This window comes from Ursus arctos, unplaced genomic scaffold (genome assembly GCF_023065955.2).
Source record: "Ursus arctos isolate Adak ecotype North America unplaced genomic scaffold, UrsArc2.0 scaffold_4, whole genome shotgun sequence".
NCBI lineage: Eukaryota > Metazoa > Chordata > Mammalia > Carnivora > Ursidae > Ursus > Ursus arctos.
Genome location: NW_026623056.1, coordinates 27,883,941 through 27,908,835, shown reverse-complemented (window position 1 = coordinate 27,908,835; position 24,895 = coordinate 27,883,941). Strand labels below are relative to the sequence as shown.

General features: G+C 38.1%; 1 protein-coding gene and 1 pseudogene across 3 annotated transcripts in view; one reads left to right on the top strand and one right to left on the bottom strand.

The window, feature by feature from the left end:
• The window catches only part of LMLN (leishmanolysin like peptidase), a 74,881-nt gene that overhangs the window by 23,979 nt on the left and 26,007 nt on the right, over positions 1-24,895 (bottom strand). For 2 of the 3 annotated variants that reach the window (XM_026495363.4, XM_026495361.4), the window contains exons 9-12: positions 22,180-22,297; positions 20,412-20,519; positions 16,907-16,983; positions 6,217-6,327 (exon numbers count right to left, since the gene is read on the bottom strand). In XM_026495363.4, coding sequence (XP_026351148.1) covers positions 6,217-6,327; positions 16,907-16,983; positions 20,412-20,519; positions 22,180-22,297 — 414 coding nt within the window. The remainder of the gene's footprint in view (positions 1-6,216; positions 6,328-16,906; positions 16,984-20,411; positions 20,520-22,179; positions 22,298-24,895) is intronic. The other variant, XM_026495365.4, reaches the window with a different exon arrangement.
• On the top strand, positions 2,082-2,526 carry LOC113252699 (60S ribosomal protein L27a-like; annotated as a pseudogene).

Below are 24,895 nucleotides of genomic sequence, written 5' to 3'. Positions count from 1 at the left end.
GACAGCCAGCGAGAGAGGGAACACAAGTAGGGGGAGTGGGAGAGGAAGAAGCAGGCTCACAGCGGAGGAGCCTGATGTGGGGCTCGATCCCATAACGCCGGGATCACGCCCTGAGCCGAAGGCAGGCGCTTAACCGCTGTGCCACCCAGGCGCCCCAATTTTATAACTTTCTATGATAAAGTTTCCAATGAATAGGACAGTAGTTCTTACGAAGTCACTTTCTCAATACCATGAAATTTATTTCCTTTTTCTCTAAAATAAAATACATAATATTTACCTTAAATTAATTAAAATATGAGTTTTGGCTAAATGGATAAAGAGGACTAAGGAACTTAAAAAATACTGATTTAAAAAGCTCCAAAGTTAGAGTTGTTCCAGATTCATGGCATATAATTCTACAGCAGCACGGCCTAAGAGAACTTTCTGCAGTGTAGCTGTGTTGTCCAATACGTCTAATCATACAGTGCCTATTAACCACTTGAAATGTGACTAGTGCAACTGAAGAACTGAATTTTACATTTTATTTAACTTTAATTAATTTAAATATAAATTTATATAGCCACATGTGGCTAGTGGTACCATAGAAAGAACCTTATTTTGTGGGTACACAGATTTAAATGATTCAAACGAGTAAGGCTCTGCCTATGCTCAACTGTTCTTTCTCACACCAGTCACCCAACAATGAAGAAGGAGAGGTGTCACAGCTGGAGTTAAGCACCAGCCCCTGTGCTCAATAATGGTCACACTGGAATCTAAGATAACTCAGGGATATAGCCAGACTGGGCCTATGGTTCCAGAAGTTGGCTTCTGTGCTGTAAGGACTTCTGGATGTCGATGTTTCAAAAGTGGGACATTTGAATGCTTATGACAGGGATTAGCAAACTTCAACTCTTGGGTCAAATCCTGCCCATAGCTGCGTTTTTGGTTTCTATGTTTCTCCTACAACTGTTTTTGTAAATCAAGTATTACTGGAACAGGGCCATGCGCATTCATTTTGTCTATGGCTGCTGCTGATATGTGAAAGCAGAGTTGAGTAGCTATAACAGAGACTGTAAGACTCTGAAAAACCAGGAAGATGAGTAGATAATAATGCACCACTTGTCTCAAAACATAGGAAGAACCTTATTTTGTGTGCACAAAATATTTGTTAATTGGCCCTTTACAGAAAAGTCTGCCAACCTCTGGCTTATGGCTGAAAGGACAGAATTCAGGGAACCAAAAGTTTTAGTTTTGAAGAATGGAGAAGAGGAAATTCCCTTCTGTTTTTGGTTTTAGGTGATCCTATAATCGGGACCTACAGGGGAACAGTTGCAGCTGTTAAAAGAAAAAATCTCTAAGCTCTTGCAGCTGCAATGTTAATTATATGCTTCCTTTAACACCATGGAACAGCAACTCCCAAACTTTGCTGCAAAGTGAAATCACCCAGGGATCTCTAAAAACAATACCAATGCCTGGTTCCCACTTCCAGACATTCTGGTTTAATTGGGATGGGCTGTAATGTGGGCATGGAGATTTAAAAAAAATCTCTAGATGACTCTATTGCATAGCAAAATTTGGGAAGTACTACACTAGCAGACAAGTTGTAGTGCTGGATGTAATGAGCTGCCCCCAAAGTGGCTGCAGGTGCTTCCTGATACTGTTTATTAGCACCTCTTTTTACAGCAGGATTATAACTCAGATGTCAGACTCCTTAGTAGAAACTGACTTAAACTGCTTCCAGACCTAACCCAGGGGAGAAAAGATACAAATAATATTTTCACAAGAAGTACCCCTGACTTAGTGGACAAGGCACTGGACTTGGAAAGAAGCTAAAGTCCCTCATCAGCTATATAACTCTAGGCGAGTCACTTGTCTTAAACTTCTCAATTATCAGCAAAATGAACAACATTGAAATTTGTGGCACACAGCTAAAGAAATGCTGAGAGGGAAATTTATAGCATTAAATACATATGTTAGGAAGATATAACATCTCAAATCAATAATCAAGAACCTAGAGAAAAATAAAAAAAAAAACAAGCATAAGGAAGGCTATCATAAAGAACAGAAATTAATAAATTAGCTTTTCCATCTGGGTTGCTGACATGTCACCCAGACTGAGGAAGACCAGGAAACTTTGGGGCCATGGGAGCCACGGCCACGGCCGCATTGGCAAGCACCAGAAGCACCCAGGATGCTGGGGTCATGCTGGTGGCACACATCACCACAGGGTCAACTTTGACAAATATCACCCAGATTACTTTCGATAAGCTGGTATGAGGCATGACCACTTAAAGAGGAACCAAAGCTTCTGCCCAGCTGTCAACCATGACAAACTGTGGACCTTAGTGAGCAGACCCAGGAAAATGCCACCAAAAGCAAGCCTGGAGCTGCTCCTATCATTGATGGGGTACAATCGGGCTACTACAAAGTTTTGGGAAAGGGAAAACTCCCAAAACAGCCTGTCATCTTGAAGGCCAAATTCTTCAGTAGAAGAGGAGAGGAGAAGATTAAGGGTGTTGGGGGGACACCTGCATTCTAGTAGCTTGAAGCCATGTTGTGGGAGGTTCATTAAACACTAACAAGTGCTTTTCTAAAAAAATAAAAATAAAAAAAATTTAATTGGAAAAGAGAAAAACAATAAAAGAAATCAACGAAACCAAAAGCTAGCTCTTTATAAAGATCAATGAAGTTGACAAACCTCTAGAAAACTGAAAAAGAAATGGAAAAGATGCAAATTACTAAGATCAGGAATGAAATAGGATCTCACTACACACTTTTTTCCCCTCACTACACATTTTACAGACATTAAAACAATAGTAAGAACTCCTACAAACTACTCTGTACACATAAATCTAATAACTTAGACAAAATGGACGAATACCTCAATGATACAAATTACCACAATTCATCCAATATGAAATAAATATTAATAGCCCTGAAAATATTAAGGAAGTTGAATTAATACTTTAGAAATTCCTGAAAGAGAAATCTATAGTCCCAGATGGTTCCACTGGAGAATTCTCCCAAATACTTAAAGAAGAATTAACACCAGTTGTACACAAACTCTTCCAGAAAATAGGAGGAGGAAATACTTCCCAATTCATTTTATGAAGCTAATATTACCCTGATAGAAAAAACAAAGACAGTACAAAAAAGTAACAAAGCCAGTATCATATTCTTCAGGAATATATACAGAAAAATCCATGATAAAAATATAAGTACATGGAATTCAGCAATATATAGAAATAATTATATACCATGACTAAGTGGGGCTTATTCTAGCAATGCAGGGCTGGTTTAATATTTGAAAATCAATCAGTGTAATCCATCATATTAACAGGCTAAAGAAAAAAAAAATCACATGAATATATCAACCAAAGTAGAAAAAGCATTTGGCAAAAGTCAACATCCATTCGTGAGAAAAACTCTCAGAAAAATAGGAAAAGAGAGGAACTTCAACTTGAAAAGGAGCATCTACAAAACACCTACAACTAACATTATACTTAATGGTGAAAAACTGAATGTCTCCCCCTCCATTGTGGTCATGGCTTTAAAAACTCAACAGAGTCAAGATGTTAATTGTCCTAAAATTGATATATAGGTTTAACACAATTCATAGAAAAATCCCAGCAAGATTTTTTTGTAGACAAGGTTATTCTGAAACTTTTATGAAAGGCAAAGGAACTAGAACAGCTAAGACGATTTTGAAAAACAATAAAGTGGGAAGAATCAGTTTACCCAATTTTAAGACATAGTATAGCCACAGTAATCAAGGACTGTGCAGTATTAATGTAGTGACAGACACATAGATCAATGGAACAGAAGCGAGAACCCAGAAATAGACCCATATAAATATACCCAACTGACTCTTTGACAAATGGAAGAAAGCAATTCAAGAAAAGAAAGACAGCCTGAATGGTGCTGGGGCAATTGGACATCCATACACGAAAAAATGAACCTGACCTAAGTCTCCCACTTGATACAAAAATTAACTCAAAATGGATCCCAGACTGCAATACAGTACATAAAGCAATTAATTTTTAATTAATTTTTGAAAAAAAAATACAAGAATATCTTTGAGGGACGCCTAGGTGGCGCAGTCATTAAGAATCTGCCTTCAGCTCAGGGCATGATCCAGGCGTTCTGGGATTGAGCCCCACATCAGGCTCCTCCGCTAGGAGCCTGCTTCTTCTTCTCCCACTCCCCCTGACTGTGTTCCCTCTCTCGCTGGCTGTCTCTCTCTGTCAAATAAATAAATAAAATCTTTAAAAAAAAAAAAAAGAATAGCTTTGAGATTTAGGGCTTTGCATTGACTTGACATTGAAAGTACGACTCACAAAAGTACATACTGATAATTTGGACTTCGCCAAAGTTAAAAACTTTTGCTCTACAAAAGACCCTATTAAGAGAATAAAAAGAAAAGCTACAGTTCGGAGAAAATGTGTGCAAAACACCTATCTGACAAAGGACTAGTATTTTGAATATATAAAGAACTTTCAAAAGTCAACAGTAAAACAAACAAACAAACATAAACAAAAGCAAACAATCCAATTAGAAAATTGGCATAAGACATGAAGAGTTATCTCATTAAAGAGGATATACAGACATCAAATAAAAACATGAAAAGATATTTAACATCATTAGCCGTTAGGGAAATGCAAATTAAAACCACAATGAGATATCACTACTATCTTTCAGAATAACAAATAAAAAATAGTGACATCAAATGCTGACAAAGATGGAAAGAAACTGTTATCACTCATACATTGCTGGTAGAATATAAAACGCTATAGTCATTCTGGAAAAGAGTTTAGCAGTTTCTTAGAGAACTAAACTTGCAACTACCATATGACCCAGCAATTACACTCCCTGGCATTTATTTTGGAGATATGAAGATTTATGTTTACACAAAAACCTGTACACAAATGTTTACAGCAGCTTTATTCATAAGAGCCCCAAACTGGAAATAACCTAGATATCCTTCAACATGTGAATGCTTAGGGTACCTGGGTGGCTCAGTCTGTTAAGCAGCTGCCTTCAACTCAGGTCATGATCCCAGGGTCCTGGGATCAAGTCCCGCAGTTGGGCTCCCTGCTCAGCAGGGAGCCTGCTTCTCCCTGTACCCCTCCCCCATGCTCGTGATCTCTCTCTCTCTCACTATCTCTCTCAAATAAATCCATATGAATGCTTAAACAAACTGTGGTACATCCGTATCATGGAATATTATTCAGCCATTAACTTGAGCAAACTACTGATATACACAACAACCTAGATGAATCTCCAGAAAATTATGTGGAATGAAAAAAGCCAATCCCAGAAGGTTATATTCACTATGAATCAATTTATATAACATTCTTTAAATGGAAAAATTATAGAAATGAAGAAAAGATCAGTGGTTTCCAGGGGCTTAGGAGGGGCTGGAGTGGGAGGGAAGAGGGTATGTCTATAAAATGGCAACATGAAGGACTCTTGTAGTAACTGAAATGTTCTATGTATCTTGGCTGTGTTATTGAACTACAGTTTTTACGAGATGTTACTGATCAAGAAAACTGGATAAAGTGTACGTGGAATTTTTGTATATTTCCTCAAAACTGCATGTGAATCTATGATTATCTCAAAATAAAAAGTTAAAAAATATGTATTAATGGGGAACCTTGCTGGCTCAGTCCATGAAGCATGAGACTCTTGATCTCAGGGTTATGAGTTCGAGCTCCACCTCAGACATAGAGCTACTTAAAAATACATAAATATATATGCATAAACATATGAATGTGTGTGTATGTGTATTCCCCGAACTTGAAGAATGCATTTTTAAAAAGTTTGCTAGGTCGTTTTGATATTCACCCAGATTTGAGAACTATTATTCAAAGTATCTTCATGTTTTTGGATACTGAATCAACAGCTGCATCTATGTTTACAAGTGCATTCTCTGAAGAAAACAGTAAGAATGATAGCATATGCAAAAATTTTATAATATATAATTTATTAATTATAAACTAAACAGAAATGCTTATGTCTCTGGCTCCCACATTGTAGATTCTTTTCATATATGATTTAAAACAATAATGTAGCTACTTATTATATTATCATGAAGCACCATAGATATTCTTCTGTACATTTTGAAGTTGAACTGTTTAGACCACATTTTCAAAATAGTGACATTTGAGGTTCAGGATAAAGAACAAAATCAGAAATCAACCATGTTATCAAAGACATAGTGAGGAAATGCATTCTTACTTTTGTTTCTGCTGGTCAATCCAGAATTTACAGCTCTTCCTGACAAAGTCACAGCCCATTCCTCGGCCCCAGTCTAACTTCTCGGCCATGCTGTAATTAGCCTTATACCAGCTGTGGAAATAATTCAAATAAAGCACTTTTTATCACTGTCATTTTAAAAACAACTCCAGCATACCAATTACAAATCTCGACAATGAGCAAACTAGGACCTCAAGATAGAGGAGCATTTACAAGCAAAGCCCTTGTACACAGGAACTGCTGCACAGAATCACCGTAACAAGGACAGGGAAACTTGTCTTAGGGTGAGGGTACTGTCATATTTGGGGAAAAAAAAATCAAAACCAAAATATGTTGTCACTGTAATTTTCAAAGATGAGAGAAGTCACAGAGTAGAAAATGGTTAAGGTGTGAGACAAAGGGATTAAGGGCGAAAGAAACAAAAAGAGAATGAGAGAAAAAGACGAGAGTAAACTGAGGAAGAAATAGTGGAATTACTAGTTGGATAAACATTACCTAATCTGATTCAGTTGGCCCTAGTTTCTTGCTTCTCTGGACTTGAATTTGTGATATTCCATCAATACAGGTTTTGCCTGTGACTAAAAATTACTCTATTATAATAAGACATGTAAATACTTTGTCTAATACTTTAAAAACATTCTAATTTCAGAAAAAAAAAACCCACATAGATTCGGTTTCCTGGCAAATTTAATCAAAGCCTAGGAGCCTACTTTTATTGGGTTTTCTTTTTTCTTCCTTTTTTTTTTTTTAAATTTTATATATTTGAGAGGGAGAGAGCACACAAGAGAGAGCACAAGCAGGGGGAGCAGCAGAGGGAGAGGGAGGAGCAGGTTCCCCACTGAGCAGGGGGCCCGATGTGGGACTAGATCCCAGGACCGTAGGTTCATGACCTGAGCTGAAGGCAGACACTTAACTGATTGAGCCACCCAGGCACCCTTTTCTTCTTTGTTCTTAATAACAAGATTAGTTTACAAAAATTATAAAATTACAAAAAATAATTTCTTACCTTTTAAAAAATATTTTATTTATGTATTTCTTTATTTACTGGAGAGCGAGGAAGCAAGCAAGCAAGTGCGCATGTGCGCGCCAGGAGCAGAGAGGGAGGGAAAGAAGGGGGGAAGAATCTTAAGCAGACTTGGTGTGAGCCCGAAGTGGGGGTCGATCTCACACCCCTGAGATCATGACCTGAGGTGAAACCAAGAGTCGATGCTTAACTGACTGAGCCACCAAGGTGCCCCAGTTTCTAACCTTTATGTATTATATCTTGTTCCTTTAGCATTACCAAATCAGTAAATAAAAACAGAGGCTCAAAGGCCCAGGGAATGACAAGAATTATTCCCTACATTCCAGCCACCTTCCCACAAAATCAAACACAAATAGAAATATGTGATCCAGCATCTTCAAAACCTTCCCTTTTTTTAACTTTAATTTTTCAAAGATTTTATTTATTAATTTGAGAGAGAGCAGGAGCAGGGGGAGAGGGAGAGGCAGAACCTCCCTGAGCAGAGAGTGTGAGGCAGGGCTTGATCCCAGGACCCTGGGATCATGACCTGAGCCAAAGGTGAACATTTAACTGACTGAGCCAGTCAGGTGCACCCCCCCCCCCAGGCCAAAAAAACCTTCTCCTTTTTTTTTTTTTTTTTAAAGATTTTATTTATTTATTTGACAGAGATAGAGACAGCCAGCGAGAGAGGGAACACAAGCAGGGGGAGTGGGAGAGGAAGAAGCAGGCTCATAGCGGAGGAGCCTGATGTGGGGCTCGATCCCGTAACGCCGGGATCACGCCCTGAGCCGAAGGCAGACGCTTTAACCGCTGTGCCACCCAGGCGCCCCTCCTTTTTTTTTTTTAAAGGACAGAACTCTCGGAGACAGAAACTGAAGACATGAATCTCAGCACTCCAATAACCAAAATGCCAGCAACCTCTGCAGCTATAATGTGACTTATGTTAATCAGCTAAGGTAGTATCACAGCAGGTCAAGTTGTCCAGATAGTACCAGATGCCTCATTGCACATTAGCAGTCATTTTAGTAGTGCCTAAGTTAGGCAGTCCTTCTCCCTACGGATAAAATGTAAAGTAATAAGATTCCCTTGAGAATTATCATATCTAGTACAGACTGAGTACAGAGCATAGTATCAGCACCATGTCACTCAATCACCAGGTAGGCACTCCAGCTACATTTCTTGAAATCTTTCTGATACCTTCTTTGCAGCTCTTCCTATACTATGAGTCAACAGTTATTAAGCACTTCTTTTTTTTTTTTAAGGTTTTATTTATTTATTTGACAGAGAGAGAGACAGCCAGTGAGAGAGGGAACACAAGCAGGGAGAGTGGGAGAGGAACGAGCGGGTTTCCAGCGGAGGAGCCTGATGTGGGGCTCGATCCCAGAACGCCGGGATCACGCCCTGAGCCGAAGGCAGACGCTTAATGACTGAGCCACCCAGGCGCCTCGTTATTAAGCACTTCTTATATGGTAGGCACTTTTTTAAAAATTTTTTTTTTAAGATTTTATTTATTTATTTGACAGAGAGACAGCCAGTGAGAGAGGGAACACAAGCAGGAGGAGTAGGAAAGAAAGAAGAAGGCTCCCAGCAGAAGAGCCTGACGTGGGGCTCGATCCCAGAACTCCAGGATCACGCCCTGAGCCGAAGGCAGACGCTCAACGACTGAGCCACCCAGGCGCCCCGGTAGGCACTTTTTTAATGGTAAGGCCACACCAGTGAATAAATAGACACAGGTCCTTCCTTCATGAAGATTATAATCGAGCGGGGAAGACAGATGTTTAAAAAAATTACAACTGGGATGAGTGCTATAGAGGTTACATATAAAGTGCTAATAGCAGCACATTAATAGGAAAATCTAAATTAGTCTGGGGAATTAGGAAAGATTTGTTCGAGGAGGCAACTTTAAGCTAAACCCAAAGGATGAGCACAAGTTAGCTGAGGGAGCAGGGGAAGCATTGGAAACAGAGTTTCTCAGTGGCATTAGAAAGTTGTGAAATCAATTTACTGTATCTTAACATTCATTTCTCTTTCTTTTAAATCAATAGAATAGAAAAAAAGGATTGCATTGCTGGTAGTAAGGTAAACATATTTCTAAGAACTTTGGCTCAGTTTCGTATACAATAGCTAATACCTGAGTTGGCACCTACATCTGCCAAACACTTTGCTAAGGACTTTACATGTATTAACTCATTAGAGCCCTCACAAAACTCTATGAGGTAGGTATCACATTTTATCCTTATTTTATGGAAGAGAGAACTGAGGAAAAGATACAGCAAGTAAATAGCAAAGATGGGCTTTGAATCTAGGATTCTGGCTTCAATGTCAGTGTGCTTTATAAAAAACTGAAACAATTTATATCCTAAAAAATTCACCCTTATAATGTGTATAATTCAATGTTTTTAGTATATTCACAGGGTTGTACAAGCATTACCACTATAGGCATATCTCATTTTCTTACATTCCACTTTATTACACTTTGCAGATACTGCTTTTGTTACAAATTGAAGGTTTGTGGCAACCTTGTGTCAAACAAATCTATTGGCACCATTTTTCCAACAGCATTTGCTATCTTTCTGTCTGTGTCATATGTTGGTAATTTTCACAATATTTTCAACTTTTTCATGATTATTATATTTGTAATGGTGATCTGTGATCAGTGATCTTTCATGTTACTATTGTAATTGTTTTGGGGCACCAGGAACCATACCCATACAACAATAAATATGTGTATTCTGACTGTTCCACTGACTGTTCCTGTCTCTCTCCCTTTCCTCAGGCCTTCCTATTCCCTGAGATACAACAATATTGAAATTAGGCCAATTAATACCCTCCAGTGGGGGTGGCTGGGTGGCTCAGTTGGTTAAGTGTCTGACTCTTGATTTTGGCTCAGGTCATGATCTCAGGGTTCTGGGATTAAGCTCTGTGTCAGATTCCGGACTCAGTGCAGAGTCTGCTTCTCCCTCTGCCTCTTCTCCTCCCCCCGCTTGTGCTCTTCTCTCTCAAATAAGTAAATAAATCTTGAAAAAAAAAAAATACCCCATGATGGACTTTAAGTGTTCAAGTGAAAGGAAGAGTCACAAGTCTCTCACTAAATCAAAAGCTAGAAATGACTTAGCTTAATGAGGAAGGCAGGTCAAAAGCTGAGATAGACCAAAAGCTAGGCCTCTTACACCAGTTAGCCAAGTTGTGAATGCAAAGGAAAAGTTCTTGAAGGAAATGAAAAGTGATATTACAGTGAATACATGAATAATAAAGAAAGTGAAACAGCCTTACTGCTGATAATGAAGAAAGTTTGAGTGGCCTGGTTAGAAGATCAAATTAACCATAACATTCTCTTAAGCCAAAGCCTAATCCAGAGCAAGGCCCTAACTCTATTTTATGAAGGCCAATAGAAGTGAGGAAGCTGCAGAAGAAAAGCTGGAAGCTAGCAGAGGTTGTTTCATGAGGTTTAAGGAAAGATGTCTCCATAACATAAAAGTGTAAGGGAGAGTAGCAGGCACTGTTGTATTAGCTATACCAAGTTATCCAGAAGATCTAGCTCAGACAAATAGTGAAGTGGCTACACTAAACAACAGATCTTCAATGTAGATGAAGCTTCTGTTGGAAGATGCCACTTAGGACTTTCACACCTGGAGAGTAGTCAATACCTAGCTTCAAATATTCCAGAGGAAGGCTGGCTCTCTTGTTAGGGGCTAATGCAGCTGGTGACTTGAAGTTGAAGCCAGTGCTCACTGACCATTCTGAAAATCCTAGGGCTCTTAAGAATTACACCAAATCTACTCTGCCTTTGTTCTGTAAATCGAACAACAAAGCCTGGATGACAGCATTATCTGTTTGCAGTATGGTTTACTGAATATTTTAAGCCCACTGTTGAGACTTGCTGCACAGGAAGAAATAAAAAAAAGATTCCTGGGGTGCCTGGCTGGCTCAGTTGGTAGAGCACATGACTCTTAATCTCAGGGTTATGAGTTCAAGTCCCATGCTGGGCATGGAGCCTACATTAAAAAAAAAAAAAAAAAAAGATTCCTTTCAAAATAGTACTGCTCACTGTCAATGCACCTGGTCACCTGAGAACCTGAGAGCTCTGATGGAGGTGGACAACAAGGTGAATGTTTTCATTCTGCAGCCCACAGATCAAGGAGTAATTGACTTTCAAGTCTTATTACTTAGGAAATACATCTCATAGGCTACAGCTGCCATATATAGCAATTCCTCAGATGGATCTTGGCAATGTAAGTTGAAAACTTTTGGAAAGGATTCAACATTCTACGTGTCATTAAGAACATCTGTGATTCATGGGAAGAAGTCAGAATAGCAACATCAGCAATCTGGAAGAAGTTGATTCCAACCCTCATGGCTGACTTTGAGGGTCCATGACTCCAGGGGAGGAAGTAAGTGCAGATGTGGGGGAAACAGCAAGAGAACTAGAATTAGAAGTGGAGCCTGAAGATGTGAGTGAATTGCTGCCATCTCATGATAAAACTTGAATGGATGAGGAGTTGCTTCTTATGGATGAAGACAGAAAGTACTTTACTGAGATGGAAACTACTCCTGGTGCAGATGCAGTGAAGACTGTTAAAATGACAACAAAGGATTTAGAATATTACCTAAACCTATAGTTGATGAAACAGCGGCAGGGTTTGAGAGGATTGGTTCCAATTCTGAAAGAAATTCTACTGTGGGTAAAAATGCTACAAACAGGATCGCATGCTACAGAGAAGTCATTCATTAAAGGAAGGGTTAAACAGTGCGACATACTTCATTGTCTTCTTTTAAGAAATTGTCACAACCACCCTAACCTTTACCACCCACCACCCTCAACAGCCAGCAACAATCAACATCAAGGCAAGACCCTCCAACAGGAAAAAGGTTATGACTTGCAGATTAAGAGTCTCTTATGATTTGTCTCCCTCTCTGATTTCATCTTGTTTTATTTTTTCCTCTCTTCCCCTATGATCCTCTGTTTTGTTTCTTAAATTCCATGTATGAGTGAGATCATACAATAATTGTCTTTCTTGGGTTGACTTCTTTCCCTTAGCATAATACCCTCTAGTTCCATCCACATTGCTGCAAATGGCAAGATTTCATTTTTTGATGGCTGAGTAGTATTCCATTGTATATATACACCACATGTTCTTTATCCATCCATTCAATGATGGACATCTGGGCTCTTTCCATAGTTTGGCTATCGTGGACAAAGCTGTTATAAATATTGTGGTGCAGGTGCCCCTTTGGGTCACTACATTTGTATCTTTGGGATAAATACCCAGTAGTTCAATTGCTGGGTCATAGGGTAGCTCTATTTTCAATTTTTTGAGGAACCTCCATACTGTTTTCCAGAGTGGCTGCACCAGCTCGCATTCTCATCAACAGTGTAAGAGGGTTCCCCTTTCTCCACATCCTTACCAACATCTGTTGTTTCCTAACTTGTTCATTTTAGCCATTCTGACCGGTGTGAGGTGGTATCTCACTGTGGTTTTGATTTGAATTTCCCTGATGCCAAGTAATATTGAGCATTTTTTTCATGTGTCTGTTGGCCATTTGGATGTCTTCTATGGAGAAATGTCTGTTCATGTCTTCTGCCCATTTCTTGATTGGATTATTTGTTCTTTGCAAGCCATTCATATTTGAGTAGGATGCTCTTTTAGCCTCCATGTACTTGAGTTCTTTCCATATTTTCTCTTGTGATTGAGTTCAAGTTTCAAAGCAATGTGGTCTCAAAATATGCAAGGAATGATCCCAATCTTTTGGTACCACCTGAGACCTGATTTGTGACCCAGGATGCGATCTCTTCTGGAGAATGTTTCATGCGCACTTGAGAACAATGTGTATTCTGTTGCTTTAGAGTGGAATGCTCTGTATATATCTGTGAGGTCCATCTGATCCGGTGTATCATTCAAAGCCCTTGTTTCCTTGTTGACCTTCTGCTTAGATGATCTGTCCATTGCAGTAAGTGGGGTGTTAAAATCGCCTACTATTACTGTATTAGTATCAATGTGTTTAATTTTGTTATTAGTTGGTTTATATAATTGGCTGCTCCCATGTTAGGGGCATAAATATTTATAATTGTTAGATCTTATTGGACAGACCCTTCAATTATGACAATAATGTCCTTCCTCATCTCTTACTACAATCTTTGAATTTATTTATTTAAAGATTTTATTTACTTATTTGACAGAGAGAAAGTGTGAGCACAGGCAGAGGGAGAGGGGAGAGTAGCAGGCAGAGGAGAAGGAGAAGCAGGATCAATATCAGCAGTCAATCTCAGGACCTCAGGACCATGTTCTGAGCCGAAGGCAGATGCTTAACTGACTGAGCCACCCGGGTGCCCTACAGTCTTTGGTTTGAAATCTAATTTGTCTGATATAAGGATTGCTACGCCAGCTTTCTTTTGATGTCCATTAGCATGATAAATGGTTTTCTACTCCCCTCGCTTTCAATCTGGAGGTGTCTCTGGGTCTAAAATGAACCTCTTGCAGACAGCATATTGATGGGTCTTGCTTTTTTTATCCAATCTGATATCCTGTGTCTTTTGATTGGGGTATTTAGCCCGTTTACACTCAGAGTAACTATTTATTTATTTATTTTAAAGATTTTATTTATTTATTTGACAGAGAGAGAGACAGCCAGTGAGAGAGGGAACACAAGCAGGGGGAGTGGGAGAGAAAGAAGCAGGCTCCCAGCGGAGGAGTCTCATGTGGCTCGATCCCAGAACGCCAGGATCACGCCCTGAGCCAAAGGCAGATGCTTAACGACTGAGCCACCCAGGTGCCCCATCAGAGTAACTATTTAAAGATATGAATTTAGTGTCATTGTATTACCTATAAAGTTACTGTTTCTGTATATTGTCTCTGTTCCTTTCTGGTCTATGTTACTTTTGGGTTCTCTCTTCGCTTAAAGGATCCGCTTTAATATTTTTTGCAGGGCTGGTTTGGTGATCACAAATTCTTTCAGTTTCTGTCTGTCCTGGAAGCTTTTTATCTCTCCTATTTTGAATGGCAGCCTTGCTGGATAAAGTATCCTTGGCTGCATATTTTTCTCATTTAGCACCCTGAATATATCATGCCAGTCCTTTCTGGCCTACTAGGTCTCTGTGGCTAGGTCTGCTGCCAGTTTAACGTTTCTACCCTTGTAGGTTATGGACCTCTTATCCTGAGCTGCTTTCAGGATAGCCCCTTTTCTCTGAGATTTGCAAGTGTCACTATTATAGCTTGAGGTGTTGACCTATTTTTATTGATTTTGAGGGGCATTCTCTGTGCCTCCTGGACTTTAATGCCTGTTTCCTTCCCCAGATTAGGGAAGTTCTCAGCTATAATTTGCTCCAATATACACCTTCTGTCCCTCCCCATTCCTCTTCTTCTGGAATCCCAATTTTTCTAATATTGTTTTGCTTTACGGTATCACTTCTCTCTCCCCCCCGCCCCCTGTGATCCAGTAGTTGTTTATCTCTCTTTTTTTCAGCCTCTTTATTCACCATTATTTTGTCTTCTATATCACTAATTCTCTCTTCTGCCTCATTTATCCTAGCAGTTAGAGTCTCCATTTTTTATTGCATCTCATTAGTAGCCTTTTTGATTTTGACTTGATTAGATTTTAGTTTTTTTTCTCCAGAAAGGGATTCTCTAGTGTCTGCTATGCTTTTTTCAAGCCCAGCTAGTATCTTTATAATTGTTATTCTGAACTCTAGTTTTGATATCTTACTTATGTCCATACTGATTAGGTCCCTGGCAGTCAGTAATGCCTCTTGTTCACTTTTCTTGAGGTGAGTTTTTCCATCTTGTCATTCCTACAGAAAGTGGTCACTTTTCTATTTGTAGAACTGCAGCAATTCTTTTCTTATATCTCCAGTTGAGTTCACAGGTGTTCAGAATGATTTGATAGCTATCTAGCTGAACTCCTGGAACAAAAATCAGGTCTCCTATTCCTGGACTCTTTGATTCTAAGGGTTTTATAGTTTTAGGTCTTATATTTAGGTCTCTGATCCATTTTGAGGTAATCTTTGTACATCATATGTAGTAGGAATTTATTCTTTTGCATGTGGATATCCAGTTGTCCCAGCACCATTTGTTGAAAAAAATATTCTTTCATCATTGAATGGTCTTAATACCCATATCAATGTCTTTGCTCTTAACCATTATATATGTATGTGTGTACTTTGGTCATGATATGTACCTTTCTTACTGTGTGAGATGCTGTATGAAAAAAAAACTTCTAAAGAACATTTGTGAAAAGCCTTTGGGCGACAGAAAGGACCATTTAAAATGCAGTGAGACAGATAAGAAAAAAACTACTATAGTAATCCAGCCAAAAATAATGGCTGCTTTGATAAAGGCAGTGGTAACCAAAGGGTAGACAGAATTCAGGGATATCAAAGAGCTAAAAGTCATGGAAGACTTTTGATTGACTGGATGTAAGAGGTGGGAAGAGGGAGTTGTCAAGGGTGATTCCCAGGTTTCTGGATGGATAAATAATAATGTTTTTTACTGGGAGAAGCAACTTAGTTAACCTACACTTAAGTCTTGTGGATTTATGAAAGTTAATTTCCATGCAGTTATTTAGAAACATCTGGCCATGTTACTGTTATGTTGCCCCAGAAAATGGAAAAATACTATAAAAATCACCAGTGCCATGATTTCACTAGCAACTCACACATTCCACAGTGCTTCTGTAACCTACTGGTGTCTTAAAGAAACGAGCATTGTTTATAAAAGGCTATAAACAGATTGTTAAACAGAGCAGCAGGACCACTTTTGCTGGCCATCACTTGCCCAAGAATAAGTGGGAAGAGTTATACCATTACTAAAAGAAATCCAGTGTTTTCTTCTTTCTTTTCAAAAATACGAATTTCCCAACTTGGTCCACTAAAAGCTATGAGAAGCAATGATAACCTAGTAGCAATGAACACAGTGCCTAGGTTGTGGTTTTTGTTTTGTTTTGTTTTGTTTTGTTTATAGGTAGGCGCCATGCCCAGCATGGAGCCCAACACGGGGCTTGAACTCATGACTCTGAGATCAAGATCTGAGCTGAGATCAAGAGTCAACCACTTAATCAACTGAGCCACCCAGACACCCATAGGTTGTAGTTCCAAAAGCTATTCTCCACTAAATGGAACCAGTGATCCTTGGAAGACTGGCTGACGCCCAGATCTAGGATAGGGTGTATGCCCATCAACCTAGTACATCCTGCTATACCAAAAAAAGGAAGGAAGGAAGCTATCAAAAACTAGTGAGTCTTGTCAAAAAGACTCAGGTGCCCACAAAGAAAAAGACTCCCATTGGAGTCATCTAAAAACAGTATTCTACTGCTTTACCAGAAAGTTCTACTGCTTTAAAAACCAAGAATCTACACATCATCAATTTCATTTACAAGTTTAAAAACTTGTTTAGATTAGTCTTTCCTTTATATTAGCGGCCTCTACTCATTAGAAAATAAATCTTACAATGCCTGGAATTTTGATCTATACATTACTATACCTCAGGGCCTCAAAGATTTATTGAATGAATGAATGGATTTGGTACAGGTAAAGATAGACAATGCACAAAATTCCAATATTTTACTTCAGTATAAAATGTATTTTCTTAAGCTAATAATCATTTCATCTTAATATTAAACTTAATATTCTTCTCATTTTAACAAACAATGCATATAATATTCTCACAGCTGTCTTACCCAGTGTCTTCCATTAATGCCAGAGTGATTCGAGAGAAGACTCGGTTCTGGGTGTGAGAACCAGTCATTGCTTCATTCTGAAAATCAACAGATTTTAAATTAGAAGACAGAAACTTCCAACAATTTCCATGATTATTTTGATGTATATATAAAATGTCTCAAGTGTGAGAGGCTGACTTATTCATTTTAAGTAGTGAAATACATAAGCCTTTTTTTTTTTTTTTTTTAAGATTTTATTTGAGAGAGAGAGCACAAGCAGGGGGGGCAGTAGGCAGAGGGAAAAGCACGCTCCCAGTGGAGCAGGGAGCCAGATGCAGAACTCAATCCCAGGACCCTGGGATCATGACCTGAGCTGAAGGCAGACGCTTAACTGACTGAGCCACTCAGGCATCCCATAAGCCTTCTTTAGAATGACAACAATGAAGCTTAAAGAAAGATCTGCTTTCTGCCTTAAACATCTATATTGTGTACAATTTCCTAAAATGGCAGACAACCAGCATTTAGAACTCTGATGAAAACGAAGATAAGTATATGGAAAAATATGTAAAACTATTATGCTACATAGACAAAGTAAAATGAGTGGTTGAGACAGATGCCCATAAAATATTGGAAGAGATGGTTATTTGCCGAATTAAAAAAAAAATTCTCTTATAACCCTCAATCTTATGATCACAAAAATATACATTAATATGTAAAACAAGTATCACAGAATCATAGAATCAAAGGAGTTACATGAAGGACCTAAAATGTCATTGAGGTCTATTATCTACTCAGTCTTTTAATTCATATCCTAAAATTCCTACAACAGCTCTGATTAATCTTCAAATCCTTATGCTGAATGCTGGATGGTCACCTCAAGTACTTTAATATCATTTAAAAAAGTAGTTTAAGGGGGCACCTGGGTGGCTCAGTCGGTTAAGTGTCTGCCTGTGGTTCAGGTGTCTGCCTGTGGCTCATGATCCTGGGGTCCTGGGATCGAGCCCCACATCGGGCTCCCAGCTCAGTGGGGGGCCTGTGTCTTCCTCTCCCCACCCCCCACTTGAGCGCTCTCTCTCAAATAAATAAATAAATAAAATCTTTTTAAAAAAAAGTAGTTCGAGAACACAAAGCTGATTTCAGAGAAAGGGAGCTGTTAATGATATTAATACTCTCAAGTCTCTACTGCAGAGTAAATAAATTTTCATGTGTGACTAATCTACGGTTTTTTAATGGGAATCACTTGGGAAAACTGCTTAAGGAAAATTTAAAAACTGAAATTCCCACGGCAGAAACAAATATAATGTGTCTTTCGTTAAGTTTCCATCACTATTGCTTTGTGGACACCTGGATAAGAATAGTCAGCACAAGCATTAATTTCACTCTTTTGTAAGCCACAGTTTAAAACTTCCCCATGTGCACTGACTCTTATGGGGATGTCCCCAACAGAGATCTGGAAGTTATGTCTATGGAACTGTTAAAAAAAAACATATATTAGTTACTATTTGGGAAATCTAAGCTGGGCTGATTCTTCTAAGCTGGGCTGATTCTTACGCCCCTGTTATGGCCTTATGCTCTCGTATTTGAGCTGGAGTGGGGTGTGGGAGAAGCATGGATGATAGCGCCTAGTCTGCTGTGTGGAGCATAAGAGAAATGCCTGACTTCTGCCATGCTGCCATGCTGCACATTCTTTCTTGTATCCTTCCAAGTGAATCTTTTTTCAGTGTGGCCCGTTGGGTCTTGTGAGCTTGAACCTAAGAATACCCGCTGGAATGCCACAGATATATTTGTATCACAGATATAAATAAATGCTCATCATAACATTTTAATTGTTTAATTTTTATTTTTTAAAAAGATTTTATTTATTTGAGAGCGTGTGAGAGAGAGCACGAGCAGCGGGGAAGGGCAGAAGGAGGGGAGAAACAGCGTTCCCACTGAGCAGAGAGCCTGACGCAGAACTCAATCTCAGGATCCTGGGATCGTGACCTGAGCTAAAGGCAGATGCTTAACTGACTGAGCCACCCCGGTGACCCATCACAACATTTTTGTGTGAGGGGCACCTGGCTGGCTCAGTCAGTACAGCTGTAAGTTCAAGCCCCACGTTGGGTGTAGAGATTACTTAAAAATAAAATCTTAGAAAAAAATAGAATAAAATTAAATAAAAATAAAATAAAAAATTTAAAACATAGTTGTTCATTAACACAGGACTGTTGTTACATTCATATAATACCATGTAGCTGTTAAATCATGTTGGTTTATAATGACTTTTCCCTAGATTTTCATATTTTTGCAATGGAGCAATAGCAGCTAAATATAAAGTACACTAAGACAGCTAAACACAGTGACAGAGGAATGCGCACGATGACCATTCACTCCACGTTCTTCTACTTGGTTCAATATGGGCAGAGGCTCTGTTTTAAAAGTGGTTATTGTATGACTCCCTCTAATTTTATACATTTTACTCTTGCCCCCATTACTCAATTTATAGTTTCCCTTCCAACTACCATTGCTTTTTGTTGTTGTTTAAGGTAAAGAAAAATTATAGTAAATACAGGAGCTTATTTACTGGAAATATGTTTAAAATTGAGCTAGTACTTTTATTATGACTCACTGCTTTTGTTAGTGGTATGTTATTTGCTTTTCCCACGAGTCTTGTTATTTTTAGTGTCCAATCTTGAAGAGAGAGGTTTTTTAGGAAAGCATACTTGCATTACAGCAGGAGCCCTGTACTGCTCAGGAAGATGTCTAAGACACATTGTTAAGTGGGAAACAGTTGCACAAATGTGTGAATCCATTAGGAAAACAAACTGTGTGTTGGCATGTGTATCTCTACATATATACAGCATTTCCAGAAGGATATACAAAAAACTTAAATAGTGATTACATCTAAAAGTGGATCTAGAGCGCTAAGGGGAAAAGGAACTTTAAGTCACCATATGTTTTTAGGTTTACATAGGGTCCACCTTATGGAAAAGAAAGGCAAGTGAGTGGAAAAGAGGAGGAAGACTTATTTTTAATGGCTGCCTATCAAACACTGGAGTTTTAAAAAGAGGAAGGGAGTTAACAAACAAACAATAAGCAAGGAGGTCAGTTAAGATTCATTCTAGTTCACTACTGACCTGAATGTATTAATGAGAAACTGCTTGTTAAGAGGGGGGAAAAATGAAGAAAAAGAAAAACAGAAAAAAAAGAAAAATAAATAATTTTACTTTATAACCCATTATACTGTTTGAATAACTTGAATAAGAATTATTTTCATTAAAAAGAGAATTACTATTTTTTTTTTTTAAGATTTTGTTTATTTATTTGACAGAGAGAGACAGCGAGAGAGGGAACACGAGCAAGGGAAGTGTGAGAGGGAGAAGCAGGCTTCCTGCAGAGCAGGGAGCCCGATGTGGGGCTCGATCCCAGGACCCTGGGATCATGACCTGAACCAAAGGCAGAGGCTTAATGGCTGAGCCACCCAGGCACCCCAAGAGAATTACTTTTATTAAAAAATATGTTTAGCAAAATTTAAAAACAAACTGACCTCTAATAACCGCTTTTCCCAATGATTGAGCTCAGTGCCCATACCACCTTGATTTTCTAGTTCCATTCCCTCCAGAATCGGACAGTTAAAATGCTTTCGTGCTTCATCCTAAGAATCAGAAAAAAAAAAAAAAAAAACCTCTACAGAAGTATGATAATGACAGATTCTTTATCTAATCTAATCTAAATATAAAAAGTAGCCATTAAAGAATTACTTTGGTGAGAAGTGAGAACATCTTTCAAAAATATGGTTTTTAATATAACTAAATAAAATATTTTGATACTATTACACTCTTCTTTGCTAGTAAATACTATTTCTCTTAATATTTTTTCCTCTATTTGAAGATTTTGGCTTTAAGTCACATATATTTCAAAAAGCTACAGACTAACATGATTGCCATTTGTAACTATAACATCAACAATGTTTTTAATGAAGGTATAAACTGCTCTTAGTATAGATATAGTCTTTGAAACAAAAATAAGTTCTTCATTAGAATACAATTTTGCCCATTTGGTTTTTTCTGTCCTTTAGTTAGAAATTTCTAGTGATGGGAAATATCCCAAAAGCAGTGCAAAAGTTCAGAAGGCAGGGATGCTGGATGGCTCAGTCAGTAGAGCATGTGACTCTTGATCCTGGGCCCATTTTGGCGGTAGAGCTTATTTTAAAAATAAGAGGGTGGGATGGTTAATTTTACATGTCAACTTGGCTAGGCCACAGTGCCCAGATATTTGATCAAACATTATTCTGAATGTTTCAGTAGGGTGTTTTTGGATGAGATTAACACTTAAATTACTTTAAGTAAAGCAGATTACCTTCCATAATATAGACAGGCCTCATCCAATCAGTTGAAGGCCTAAAAGAACAAGAATGACTTTGTCCAAGCAAGAAGGAATTCTGCCTGCCAGCGCACACCGTCAGAGTTTGAGCTCTCCAAACCTCCATAACTGCATGAGCCATTTTCTTAAAATAAATTTCCTTCCTCCCTTCCTCTATTTCTCCCCTGCCTTTCTCAGTCAACACATTCTGTTGGTTCTGTTTCTCTGGACGACCCTGACTAATATAGACTGCACATAAAATGATCAGCAATTACGCAAACAGTACCAGTGGTCCTAAGAGGTCTGACATATTACAGTAGAGGAACACCAGTTTAAAGCAATGAGAAGAAATGGAGCCATGAAAGTTATTGCCAAATTTCCATTTCTTCAGATTTCTATTGGCTTGTAGCTTTACTGTGCTGCCTTTATATTATTTTTCTTATGCAGGTACTGAAATTTAATCTTAAGTTCTTTTTTATTTTTTAGAGAGAGAGTGTGCATGCACAACTGGGAGGAAGGGCAGAGGGAGAGAGAATCTCAAGCAGACTCTACGCTGAGCACAAAGCCCTATGTGGGGCTCAATCCCACAACTCTTAGATCGTGACCTGAGCTAAAACCAAGACACTTAACCAACTAAGCCACCCAGGTGCCCCTAATCTTAAATTCTTAAACAATAATGATTAGTGGGTACCTGGGTGGCTCAGTTGGTTAAGTGTCTGCCTTCAGCTTGGGACGTGATCCCGGCGTCCGGGATCCAGTCCTGTGTCAGGCTCCCTGCTTGGCAGGGCGTCTGCTTCTCCCTCAACCCTTCCCCCTGCTTGTGCTCTCTCTCTCTCTCAAAGAAATAAACAAAATTCTTTAAAAAAAAGTAATGATTAGTATAAAGAAAGAATTATAAGAAAGGAAAAGAGCAGATGGGTCAGGAAATATGAAGAAGTTGGGTTAATACATACGACAACACGAGGTGTTACTAGAAGATACACAGTGTGAGAAACGATCTTATTATCTCGAACATTCCATAATCTCTCCACTTTTCGAACTACTTTATCACTCCATTGATATAATCCAAGACTGCAATTAAAGAATAAAAGACAGTCATTTTGCAAATTCATTACAACTTTAAGTAGTAAAAGTGTTTATGAACATCAATATGAAATTAAAATATTTGCGTTTACTATGTACCAAGTCCTTGCAAAGTACCTAACATTTTCTAAATTTAATCTTTTCAACAACCTTATGAGATTATCATTACTATTTTGCAGATAAAGAGAAGTTTGGAGAGATGAAGTAACTTGCTCAAGTTCACATAGCTAATACTTGGTTCAGATGACAATAAATTACTTCCTTTTAACAAATTTATTGGATAAAACAAAGCAAGTCCAGAGACGTATCCAAGTATATAAGGAAACTTAATAACAACAAAAAATGGCATTTTAATTTAGTGGGAAAGTATAATTTACTTAATAACTGTGCTATAAAACTGGTTATCCATTTAGGAAAAAAGTTAAATCCTTGAATTTCATCCCATATACAGAAATAAATTCCAGGAAGATGTCAGCAAAAATGGCAGACCTCTGAAAATTCTCTGTTTATGAAAGCAATGAAGAAAGTGGCAAAACGCCTAATCAACTTTTTCAGAACTTTGGAAATTAACTAAAGACTGGCAGCAATCTAGGAAGCATTTATTTTTTTCAAAAATGGATAAATTCAGTAAGAACAGCAAGGTTTGTGGCATTTTCCCATGCCCTCTCTCCAGTTATGCAGCAGCACTCAAAACTAAGAGCCCACAATCATGGTGTAAACCAGCAACCTGGCAGCCATTATAGAAGGGGCAGAACGTGGTTGACTGGAAGAACGCATTTTTTAAAAACCCCATATCAAGCTATGTCTCCATGAAACACACTTCAGACTCAAGGACACAAATAGGTTGAATGTAAAAGAATTAATGTACCATGCAAACAGTACTCAAAAGAAAGCTGGAACAGCTATACCAATTTCAGACACAATAGACCTTAAAACAAAAATTGTTAGTAAAGACAAAGAGGGACATTTTATAACAATGAAAGGGTCAATCCATCAAGAAGATATAAGTTATAAACATATACATATCTTACAAAAGAACCCCAAAATACATGAAGCAAAAATAAATTCTGAATGAATTAAAGCTATGAATGTAAAAAATTCAAATAATATTTTACTAGAAAACACTGAGGAGAATATTTTTATAACATTGGAGGGCAGAAATTTCTTTTTCTTTTTTTTTTTTTTTTTAATGATTTTTTATTATATTATGTTAGTCACCATACAGTACATCCCCGGTTTCCGATGTAAGGCTCGATGATTCATTAGTTGTGTATAACACCCAGTTGGAGGGCAGAAATTTCTTAAGCAACAGAAGAAAAAAACAGATGAATTTAATGATAAAATTTTCAAATTTTTTGTATGGAAAAATATGATAAATGAAATAAATAAATGGGATAAATATTTGCAACAAACCCAAAAAAGGATTAATATTCCTAAATTATAAAGTACTCTAACAAAATCATTAGAAGAGGGAAAATAACCTAAGACTGGCCAAAAAACATAAATAGGCTGTATTCAGAGAAAATTCAAATGGCTGAAACCTTAGTAGCAGTCCTAGAAACACAAGATATCATCTTTTACCAGATTGGCCTAAAAAAAAGATCTGTACTATCCAGCACTGGTAAGGTAAGCGTTCATACATCATTGGTAGGATATAATGACATCAATTATAATGGACATCAATTTTGTCTTTCCCTATAATCCATATCATTTTTTTCTGGCTTTTTTTTGTAGATTACTTCTATCATTAATCCTATGAATCTCTCATTTTTACCAATAAAACAGAATAAAGAAGCTATATTTTTCCCACTATTATTTTATGGAAATTTTAAACACAGTGTTGACAGAATTGTAAAGAGAACACCCGCATAACCGATAACCATCACTTTGATTCTCCAATTAATATTTTGTTATATTTGCTGTATCATATATCTGTTCATCTACCCATGCCTTGAAGATGTTATTCTTTTTTTTCTTTATTAGTTTATTTATTTAATTTAAATTCAATTAGCCAACACACACTACATCATTAGTTTCAGATGTAGTGTTCAATAATTCATCAGTTGCGTGTAACACCCAGTGCTCATCACATCACAAGCCCTCCTTAATGCCCATCCCCCCCCCCCAGCAACCCTCAGTTTGTTTCCTATAGTTAAGAGTCTCTCGTGGTTTTTCCCCTTTATGATGACTTCCCATTCAGTCTTCCCTCCCTTCCCCTATGATCCTCTGCACTGTTTCTTAATTCCTTTTATCTTTTTTCCATGGCAAAGTAATTTTTTTTTTTTAAAGATTTTATTTATTTATTCGACAGAGATAGAGACAGCCAGCGAGAGAGGGAACACAAGCAGGGGGAGTGGGAGAGGAAGAAGCAGGCTCATAGCGGAGGAGCCTGATGTGGGGCTCGATCCCAGAACGCTGGGATCACGCCCTGAGCCGAAGGCAGGTCTGCTTAACCGCTGTGCCACCCAGGCGCCCCTATGGCAAAGTAATTTTTAACCATCCATAGTGATCAAAGGCAGCAAGAAAATAAACAGCTTTTACCTTATTAATAACTCCCAATATCCTCTTCACTATCTACATTTCAAG